General features: G+C 39.6%; 1 protein-coding gene across 1 annotated transcript; it reads right to left on the minus strand.

Annotated features, from left to right (window-relative positions):
• Positions 1 to 1,364: 1,364 nt before the first annotated feature.
• Positions 1,365 to 8,470, minus strand: IYD (iodotyrosine deiodinase). The gene is made up of 5 exons (XM_053461220.1): positions 8,149 to 8,470; positions 5,530 to 5,724; positions 4,380 to 4,539; positions 3,649 to 3,805; positions 1,365 to 2,137 (listed from the first exon to the last, which is right to left on the minus strand). Exons 1-5 carry the CDS (start codon positions 8,333 to 8,335, stop codon positions 1,955 to 1,957), a joined length of 882 nt encoding a protein of 293 aa, XP_053317195.1. The 5' UTR covers positions 8,336 to 8,470; the 3' UTR covers positions 1,365 to 1,954.
• Between the last annotated feature and the right edge of the window lie 2,728 nt (positions 8,471 to 11,198).

An 11,198-nucleotide genomic window follows, 5' to 3' on the forward strand; every position in this document is an offset into this window, starting at 1 on the left:
GTACCGGCACGGGAGGTTGTCTAAGCGCATCGCACGGACGTTCACCGGCAGCGGCGATGCGCCGTTGCCGGTGAACGTGCGCACGATGCATTCTAACCCCCCCGACTTACCAGGGCAGACTCCCGGGTGTCTTGCAGGGCCGGCGGAAGACATCTACGCAATACGCGTATACAACTTCCGGTGCCGGCACTTCCGCTGAGTGCCGGTACCGGGAGTTGTATACACGATGTGCATAGATGTCCCCCTCCGGCCCCGTAAGACACCAGGGAGTCTGCTCTGGTAAGTCGGGGGGGGGAGGATAGAGTGGCAGCATATCGAGGGGGAGGACAGAGTGGCAGCGTATCTCGAGGGGGGGGGACAGAGTGGCAGCGTATCTCGAGGGGGGGGCAGAGTGGCAGCATATCTCGGGGAGGGGGGAGGACAGAGTGGCAGCGTATCTCGGGGAGGGGGGGAGGACAGAGTGGCAGCGTATCTCGGGGGGGAGAGGACAGAGTGGCAGCGTATCTCGAGGGGGGGGGACAGAGTGGCAGCGTATCTCGGGGAGGGGGGGAGGACAGAGTGGCAGCGTATCTCGGGGAGGGGGGAGGACAGAGTGGCAGGATGTTTTTTGGTACTTTTTTTAAAGAAAAAAACTTTTTCTTTAAAAAAGCACCAAACTTTTAGGGTGCGGCCTATATACGGGGGCGGCCTATATCCGAGCCAATACGGTATTTAAAACAATGATGTTGCAAAGTGATTTGGGAAATATTAATCAACTAACACCACGTCTAAAGCAGAGCATGAGAAAGGCCAATAAAGACAATAAGACCATTCAAGAAGTAGAATTCCCCATAGCTTTATTCAAAATAACATATTAGAAACTAAGCATTGTAACGCAATAAAGTGCCAACCATCAGGAAAATTCTGTAGAAATGTGGTCCAATATTTTCTTAGGAAAAAATATGCTCTTAGATCAAATGTATTATACATTTGACTGGATACAAGTTGAAAAATTTAGATGAGTCCAAGAGATGCATGGTTACTTCTAAGCACCCACCAAATCATGGTTTGTGTAAGTACAAAATTGGCATTTCTAGGACCACCTATTAACCGGTGGAGGGGAGGTGACTGTGTGTGCAGTGGGGACGGGGGTTATTGTGCCCAAAAGTACCCCCTTTACCTCTGTTCAGTAGGATAGACAGGTGCAAGATCATTTGAAAATGTCCTTGAGGGTATCTGTAATCAACCTGCTACTTGCCAAGTCAGGTGGAGAATTTAAGTGTTACAAAACTCTTTGGAGAGGCATGAACCCGATCCCATGCCTTCATCTTTGGCCGGTGGAACAAATTTGAAAATTAAATAATTTATATCCCAAACATTTAGGGTGATTTTCTCTGTCCAACCACTCAAAGGGCTCATCCTTTAATGTTAAACCTAGCAATGACCATTAGTCCTTATCTTCCTCAGTCCTCATCTTCATCCTAGGGAAAGTCACCATCCAAAAAACAAGATATACAACATTCCCTTCCAAACATGAGCAGTTCACACATCGGTTTAATCCCAACTCCATCCACTAGGGAAGAATGCATTAGGAGTGTGTGAACAATCATTCCAAATTCTGATGTCCAAAGGCATATCAGTAAGAAAATATCCAAGAAATGTTAGCTAGAAGTATTTGGTATGTATGTTAAAAATAACTTTTGTTATTTTTAATATTTTTGACCTTTGCATTAAATAGTAAACTTTTCCAGTTTACACAAAATACATTAAAGGTTAGGATATATTTCATCTTTTCGTACAATAGTGCAAATAGTTTGGCAGAAAGAACCTTTTAAAATGCCATTCTTACATTACATCTTACATTTCACATAGAAAGAACGAATGATCATGATTATTAGCTGATGAGAGAGAAGCATTGGGAATGTAAGCTGGGCACCATTTTTTGTTGCAGTATTATGTAGCTAGTATAGGCCATTTAGACAACCACCATAATATCTTCTAGAGGCTTCCTCTGCAAATCTGGCACAGTGGCATCTTGGCTTGGATAACCAACAGGAAGTAGCATAAGTAATTTCTCATTAACTGGACGCTCAAGCAATACTCTGAGACGAGGTCCACAGTTTAGAGGAGTAGTGGTCACTGTTACCAAACCAGCATTCTAAAACACAAAAGAAAAAGAAGAACATTTTGTATGTGCATGGTAACAAACTGTGTTGCTATAAATCCATTATCGTGGATTGGAGGCAGGAGGAGGAGGAGGCAAAAATCCAGTGTCCCTTATCCAAAAAAAATAAATACAAAAAAAACAAAAAGAACTTTGTGAAAAATGCTTAAACTGTAATCTACTGTACATCAGAATTGTGTGCCTCAATACCTTGCTTCTCCATATGACTGTGAAGGTGGCTTGCAAACATGTAGTAGTAGACATAACATAGTAGACTAGGACAGTAATATTTGTCCATTACAGATGGGATACTGTTATTATTACTTTTCCGCCCATAACCTAAAGAGCCATACAGTATGGTTGGGCTCCCAAGCACACCCCTTCCTGCCTTCCCCTCTTGCCATAAGGCCTAAAAAAAGGTTAGACATCAGTACTGCATCTCCCACTTTTCTTCCGCATGGCTCTTCTAGACTCCCTCCAATGGCAGAAGCCACCAAAGGCTATAAGCAATATACTAAAAGACAGCACACTATGACTGGTGGGTTAAGTTTGTATATCTAGTGTTTTTTTGCCTTATGTTGCTATTCTAAACTAGATAAATGATTTTCAAAGGTTGTTGGCTGCCCCAAGAGAAATGATACCGAACACAATTACAGTAACAAAAAATAAGTAATGACAGGATTTTTACAATGTAGTAAATTGCTCTATTTCTAGATGCATGCATTACAATGCATTTTACTGCATGTAAATCAGCGTGTGCATTAATTACTGAAGCTATGTACTGCATTTGCATAGATGCCAACTGTACCTTTTTCCCAGGACAGTCCAGGGTAATCAGCAATAGTGAGTGTATGGTGCATGGCCTGTTAAGGAGATCAAGGATCTCCTCTAACGGCCTAAAATGAAGGGGGTGTGAGGCCTGTTCCTGTGTGCCGGTGATTGATGCTGAGCACCAGGGATATGACATCATATGCAAGCCCTCAGCTTGTTAAGCAAAAATAAATGTATTTTAATTCAAGAGGTATTGTAAAAAGAATCTTTTTTTGGCCCCTTACTGGCACATTAGCATGCTGTGCCTACAGGGTTCATGGCAATAGCAACTCCTGTGGGTGCCATGGCAAGTGAACTTGGTGATATAATATGCACCATAATAATTAGACGGAGCTAATTAATGCTAACTTTGGAACCGTGAGTGTACTAAAAAGTATTTGATAGCTGTGTTGCAAAGTGTACCTGGAGATTATTTTCAAATCTTGGAAACTATGCCATGTACTTTAGCAGTCCTGTTGGAACCAATCGCAATGTTCAAACAGCTTACATGTCACTGGCTGCTATTACTTTAATTGATCTCAGTGAACAAATGTAGAACTGAGAGGTTCAAATGAGCAGCAAACTTCAGGGTTTAAAAATCTCAGAAACATTGAAAGCTAAATGCTTATTAAAGAAGATCATATTTGACACCATATACTAATTAATCCCCCAAATGTTGTGATCATGGAGTTCACCTGAATGGCTGCCAGTAGTATTCCACATGCAATTGAGACACTAATCTCATTGTAATAATGTGTCTTCTTTTTATTGCTGGAAAGTATCCCGTAAACTTGCTTGAAGATCAGGATTAAGAAGGGAGCAGTATCTAGATATTCCTTCACCCAGTTTGTCCTTAAAAAAAAACCAACAAACAAAGCAAAATTGTAAGTACATTATTTGAAGACCACATAACAATAGTTAGGGTAGCAATGGTAGTTATGGTAGCAATTCTGATAAAAACCAAGACTTTGCATGTGGCAAACTTGCACATGCAGATCCAAGACACAAATTCACTAATAGCAAGATTTACTCAAGAAAAAAAACTCTTGCTTTGTATTACACACTATTGCATGAGTGTCTGCAATGTCTGTCAGAACGATGCACTGGGTAATCGTTCTGGTAACTGGGTCAAAAATGAGAACTTAAAAAAAACTGTGTTGTGTTGTGCACTAATTTTGCAAAATCCATGGGAGGATATGTAAGTTGTTATTCAACTTACATGCCCTCGCCTGCAACTAGCAAAATTTTAAGTTGCATACACTTGTAAAACCTTGTATAAGAATCAACATACAAGTTGGTTTGTGAATGTTACTGAAGCGAGTCTGTTCTGACAACTTAACTTTTAACTTGCCTTCATTAATTAACAAAGTTTCTTGTAAAGATGTTATGACAACGCATATGGAACTTTGTGTAAGCAATATTCTACCTCAGTTTCTTTAGGTCGTGAACCCATGTGTCTCCCATTCTTTTCCGATAATTTATCTCTTCTTCCTCCTCAATGATCTCCCGGATTTTATGTTTTACCTCTGGATTTTCAACGACTACAAAAGTCCATGGTTCAGTATGTGCTCCACTAGGAGATGTTCCTATGACATTAAGAACGGTTGTATTGAACATAAAAATGCATAAACTTGCACTGTGAGTTTACAAGAATGGAAAGGAACTTAGAGATATAAAATTAAAGGAGCACTACAGCCATCAAATGCATCTTAATGCAGATGATACTAGAGTGTCATTTTTTTTGCATGCAGATAAATATAGGGAATAGACTTGATGTCTTTCAGGCCCCCCCCCAACTATTTGAATGGGACATCTCTTGCACAGTAGTGTGCAATTGCTCCGTCACTGAGTTATGCAAATGTCCCAGGAGGTCTAACAAGGCCTTACAGACACGTGCAGAAATCGTTCCCATTGATTTCATGGCTGGCATGAAGCAATTGGGTAGTGACGCAAAATCACAAATCTTTCAATTTAAACTTTTTTGGGGCATTGTAGCTGACAGGCTACCTGTATACCTGTAATATACCTTATACAACTCAAAGTTGGTCAATGTTTAACCCTTTGAGTGTAAGGGTTTCATCAGGCCAGTATTTATAGTTTTGCTATAATTATAATTTGTCGACAACCATATAAACAGCTTACACTTTATATAAGAAAACCTAAATATTTTGGGACAACTATAGCTATTCATAAATGTCCGACTGAGTCTCCCCTGCCTATGACAGCTTTTCAAGAATCAGCAAGTTTTAGCAGGTATAAGACAATTGTTCCTGTGTGGTGATAAGCTGTTCTAAAACTACCTCAGGGGCTATTGTTTTTTAAGGCACCAAAACATAATTTACACACATGGAAACCTCAAGACTTTCATCTATAACATACGATTTGTGTGCACCTTTAAACTTGCAAGACTTTTTCCTGAGGTGAAGAACATGGCTGCCATAGCTGTGAATGCTCACAATCGGGGGGTGGGGGGTAATATGATAATGATAATAAATCATAGTTGTGTATAATAAATAATACATTGTGTATATATGGTATAGTGTTATTTTGGTAATAATAATATGCTGTTGAATTACCTGCTGATCTGATGATATTGTTAATAACTTGTCTAGGAACAGGCTTGCCACTGATAAACCTGACAGATCTTCTTTGGTTGAGAAGTTCATAGAACTCCTTTGATCTTCTCACCATTTCCTCTTCAGAGTAGCGGACTGGAGAGAATGTAATATGTTCAATACTTCCTTCATCTGGGTCTTGCCAGTCATTTTCTCCTTTTTTCACGCAATAAAAATAAGAAAGAAGACATGTAATTGGCATGTGGAAAATACACATATTCATAAATTCAAATTACAACTACAAACACTGAGGTATTCCACAGTGGGAATCTCTAATAACATTATGCATTAGTAAAGTGGTTGGCAGTACTTAATGCATGAGGTGAGACTTCGTTTTTAATTCCATAGGTCTCCAACAGGGTGTGTAAAGGACCACCACAAGCCTCTTCCTCATAGATTATTGGGGACATACCTCTACTTCTTAGGTCTGAAACTGCAGGACCTACACTGCATTACACTGAACACTGACCATTTACTCAAGCTTTTTGGTGTTACAATTGCAGGCCACATGGTATATATATATATATATATATATATATATATATATATATATATATACCGTATTTGCTCGATTATAAGACGACCCTGATTATAAAACAACACCCCAAAATCTGAATACTAAATTAGGAAAAAAAGTAAGCCTGAATATAAGACGACCCTATATGAAAAAAGTTTTACAGTAAATGTTAATTCATGTAAACTATGTGAACAATTGTTTGTTAATAAAAGCTATGATTGAGAAAAATATTTTGTTTTTATTTCCTTTTTTTACAACCTGCCCCCCCAGTTATGCACATCTGCCCCCAGGCTTGCCCCAGAAATGCCTTATGCCCCCTATATGCCACTGTGCCCCATGATATGCCTTTTGACCCCATATGCGCCACTCTGCCTCCAGAATTGCCTTATACCCCTATATGCCACTCTGGCATTTAGGGGGTTAAAAGGCATATTATGGGGCAGAGTGGCATATAGGGAGGTATAAGGCATTTCAGGAGGCTTGAGCGGAAGTTGTCTAGGCGAATGGCGTAGAGCTCTACACGCTGCCCGGACTAAGCACCGGGGACTCAGAAGCACCAGTAAGTTGGGGGAGGGGGGCATAACACAGGAGGATCCAGGTCCCCTGCATCTGAGTCCCCGGTGCTTAGTCTGGGCAGCGCGTAGAGCTCTACCCGATTCGCGTAGACAACTTCCGTTGCAGTATTGGAGCAAATACGATATATATATATATATATATATATATGTATAAACACCAAAAAGCTTGAGTAAATGGTCAGTGTTCAGTGTAATGCAGTGTAGGTTCCACGGTGCTGTGGAAAAGTATTTGCCCCCTTCCCGGTTTGTTCTGGTTTTGCTTATTTGATCACCCAGCTAATTTTAATATAAGAGAAAGATAACCTGAGTAAACACAACATGCAGCTTTTATTTTATTGAAGGTAAAGAATTAACCAAAACCTATGTTACCCATGAGAAAAAGTAATTGCCCCCTAAACTTAATAACTGGTTGTGCCAACTTTGGTGGCAACAACTACAATCAAACGTTTGTTTCCATCAATTATGGCAAGTCACCCTTGTCCTGAAGCAGGAAAGCAGCCCCAGACCGTCACACTACCACCATCACTATGTTTGATTGTTGGTATGATGTTCTTATTGTGGAATGCTGTGTTCCTTTATGCCATATAATGCCCCATGTCTTTTGACTCATCAGTCCACAGAATATTATCCAAAAAATTCTTGGGGGTCATCAAGATTTTTTTTGGAAAATTTGACACAAGCCTTTGTGTTGTGTTTGGTCAGCAATGGTTTTTACCTTGCAACTTTCTAATGGATGCCATTTTCTGCACAGTTTTTATCTTATTGTGAAATCATGAACACTGACCATAACTGAGATAAGTTAGGCCTGCATTTCTTTACATGTTGGTCTGGGTTCTTTTGTGACCTCCTGGATGATGTGTTGATGCGCTAATGGAGGAATTTTGGTAGGCCAGCCACTCCTGGAAAGGTTCACCACTGTTCCAAGTTTTCTCCAATGGAGTCCCGGAGCCTTAGAAATGGCTTTGTAACCCTTTCTAGCGTGATATATGTCAATGGCTTTCTTTTTCTTAAATTTCGTTAGATTGTGTATCCATGTCCTCCTTTTTGAGACCTTTTAGGTTACTTCACCATGCAAGACAGGTTTAATTAAATTGATGTTGGGATTCAAAGGAGCTGGCAGTAGTCATGCCTGGTTGTTTTTAGTGAAATTAAACCCAGTTATTTAAATTTGGTTGATTTAGTAACTAAGGGGGCAATTACTTTTTCATTTAGGAGCAGGTAGGGTGGATAGCTTTTTTGTTCTATACATGAAATTATCATTTGATAACTGCATTTTGTATTTGCTCGGGCTATCTTTGTCTAATATTATTAGTTTGGTGATTTGAAACATTTAAGTGTGACAAGTATGCAAAAGTAAAATAAATCAGAAAGGGGGCAAATACTTTTTCACAGCACTGTATTTCACAGACAAAAACAATATATAAAGTGACATCCTTACCCTGCCATAACTAGACCCCCATGACTATTCTGCTAGACATATTTTCTTACCATCTTCTTCTGTAGGCAAGTCTGTGTTGTCTTGGAGATCTTGATCAACCCATGGCTGAGATTCTTTTTTCCTGTCCTTGTCTTCTGTTCCCTTTTCTCTGGACTTTTTCATGCTCTGTAATATTGCCACAAGCAAAACACATATTACTGCAGCAAACACTGGTGTTAAAAATGAAAATAAAGCCATGGTTGTCCTCAATTCACAAATGACACTAGAACGTTTCCTGTTTTTCTTGGTTTAAAAGGGCAAACATTAAATCAAAAGGGGAGGGCCATGTCTAGATAAAGGCAGGCCGGGTTTCACAACATGCTGAGCTTTGGAATAATTTGTGCCATTGAACTCTTAGTGTGCACAGTTCAGTGAAGGGAAATGAAGTGTTCTGGGGACTGATTTGTTAAGTGGTTAAGGGAGAAAAAGCAGTGCTATAAAGTAAATAAAGTAGAACCACCACATTTAAAACAAAAACATAATTAAATGTAACGGCGTAAGCCTTACATCACTTATGTTAGTCTCACATTCTTATTATTTATTCAGTTTTAATTTATTCGTTCGTAAGTTTGACATCCATTTGAGGTATGACGAAGATTGTTCATGTAAACGTTCCTTCATTCACATGATTCCTCAGCAGTTCATAATTCTACTCTCAGCTCTGTGGTCAGGGGAGAGATGGTATTTTTTGTTATACATAGACAAGTTGCCCCCCCGCCTCACACACTATAATTAACACACACTCACATGCTTACACACATGCGCTCTAACACACACACATACTACATGGGGGTCAAGTAACATTGCATTACTTTTACCCTGCTGATTCCATTCACCTTGAGCAGACATCCCAACCTGACAAAATTCATTTCAGGGAGGCCTCCCCCCGCTGCCACTAAACATGTATGATGGTCCTCCATCCCCTGGTACCTGTGCCTTGGTCCTCCTCTGTGGTATATGGGTTCTGGAGAAACCTTTAGATTAGTCTCTATAGTCTAGGCCTACCGAGAAAACTGATAGGTTAGTTAGCACAAAGAGAGACCAATCAGGATGCGCCACAGAGGAGAACCAGAGCACAGGCACACCTGAGCACAGATTATTCTTGGTGTGCGAGGGCGAGTTCGATGGTCATAACTGAACTCTCTCGCGTGTGCTCACTCTATTTCTGGGATGTCTGTTGCAGTTTGTGGACGTCAGGGAGCCGCTATTAAAATGCAGGAGACTCCCGGAACTTCGAAGTTGGGATGGGCTTTGGGTCTTTCTTAAAAAATAAAATATTTTTTAAAAACATATATGACACTAACTTGGTGGGAGTTTAAGATTATTCTTGACAATAGACAGAATCTAGCTTGATATTATTCAAAGTGAGTGGTAGTGGTGAAGTTAGGGTTCGATTTAATCTATGATGAACTAGGACTGTAGACAGTAACAGAAATACCACTTTAAGATTAGGAGCTTTTTTACTTACCAAACTAGACTCAATTACCAAAGTGATTTTTTTTGTTTCTATAAAATAAATTATTGTAATTCTTCATGCTGTCTGGAGACCAAATATTGCCAAAAGGTTTACAGGCGTGAGATAAATTATGCAATGTACTTCCAAATGACCCTTGTCCTCTGGAAAAGCTTTTAATTCTCATAGTAGTAACTGAACTTTCATCTTTTTCAAACTGCAGGAGTAGTGTAGCAATACTAAATCTGCTTAGTTCATGGAAATACTTTCCAAGTCTCAATAAAAATCATGCAATGCTGTTTTCAGAATTATCAATGAAATCTTGTGGAAGAGGCAGATGTTTCTATTGCCAAACTATCAAAGTATAGCTTGAGTTTGGCCCATGGTTTGGTAGGTGTTTCTGAGCATATGTTGTACCGATTCTGTGATTGCTATAAATGCCTTATACATGATGTATCTTCAAAAAGCAAATCTTTTCTGTAGCATTTATAATAAAACCCTTAGGAGATCCAGTCAAGTTTAATATATTAAAATGACCACCTTTAAAGAAGATCAATATTTATTGCTGCCTAGGACTTAGTGGTGCCTGGATGCAGTACCCCCTCCCCCTGTAACTGACACACACAAACTAACAAGTACCTACTACTATTTCCTACTCACTCTAACAACATACACTGACATCCACACATTCACTCTAGCACCATACATACACACACACGCTCTCTTTCTCCCACTGTCTCTTCCTCTTTACCAGGTGCTGCTCACTCTAGGCTAACACCACAAGCTGGCATAGGCACTCACACTAACAACATACACTAACACCCACACACACTGTAACACCACATAGTAACACACACTAATGCTTACCCTAACACCATATGCTCTTACATGCAAGCTAACACCATTAACACATGCCCTAACCCCATCCAGGAACATACTCATGCTAACACAATACAGTAACACACTCTAACATCATATATTTACACATACTCAAACTCTCCAACACTATTCACTCTCCAACACACACTCACTCTAATACCATACACATACCTACCAATTTTTGTAATGAATAATTGTGTTGTTTATCATTATAGATTGAGTGATGAATATATTTAATGTTTACAACTGTTTTATGAATACCAAATCACTGTCAAATGACTATTGTTACTATATTTTTAGAAGCAGAACGAATACCCTTCATACTTCTATGTCCTTTCAGACAGGGAGCTGCAGACAAGCTCTCTTAAGATGCATTTGACGCTTGGTCAGTGGTCCAGAAAACAAGACGTGAGTTCATTGGATCAATGGACCTGGCTAAGTGCCGGAGGGATTTTGTAACAGGACAAATCAGATATTACGGATGTCTACTTTGAGGGATAATGGAACACATGCACACTCTTATTGGGCTATTTCAAACCATACAGAGGAAACAAAAGACAAGAGAGTGAAGAAAAAAAACGCTCTTAGTCTGTTAAAGAAAAGACGACATGGCAAAAGTGGCACAAAGAAAAATCACTGTGCTAATTTATTTAAAAAAAATGAAGATAAGATTAACATTTTTCTTTTTTCCCTTTTTAATGAAGTCCAATGTACAAGTGCTCTGATTTG

The sequence above is a fragment of the Spea bombifrons genome, chromosome 3 (genome assembly GCF_027358695.1).
Source record: "Spea bombifrons isolate aSpeBom1 chromosome 3, aSpeBom1.2.pri, whole genome shotgun sequence".
Lineage (NCBI taxonomy): Eukaryota > Metazoa > Chordata > Amphibia > Anura > Pelobatidae > Spea > Spea bombifrons.

Excerpts from the sequence above, each read along its gene's own strand:
- IYD (XM_053461220.1), bottom strand. The coding sequence starts at position 8,335 with ATGGCTTTATTTTCATTTTTAACACCAGTGTTTGCTGCAGTAATATGT. Across the intron at positions 5,725-8,148 it reads CTTGCCTACAGAAGAAGATG|GAGAAAATGACTGGCAAGAC; the intron begins GTAAGAAAATAT and ends GCGTGAAAAAAG. Across the intron at positions 3,806-4,379 it reads CACGACCTAAAGAAACTGAG|GACAAACTGGGTGAAGGAAT; the intron begins GTAGAATATTGC and ends TTTTTTTTTAAG.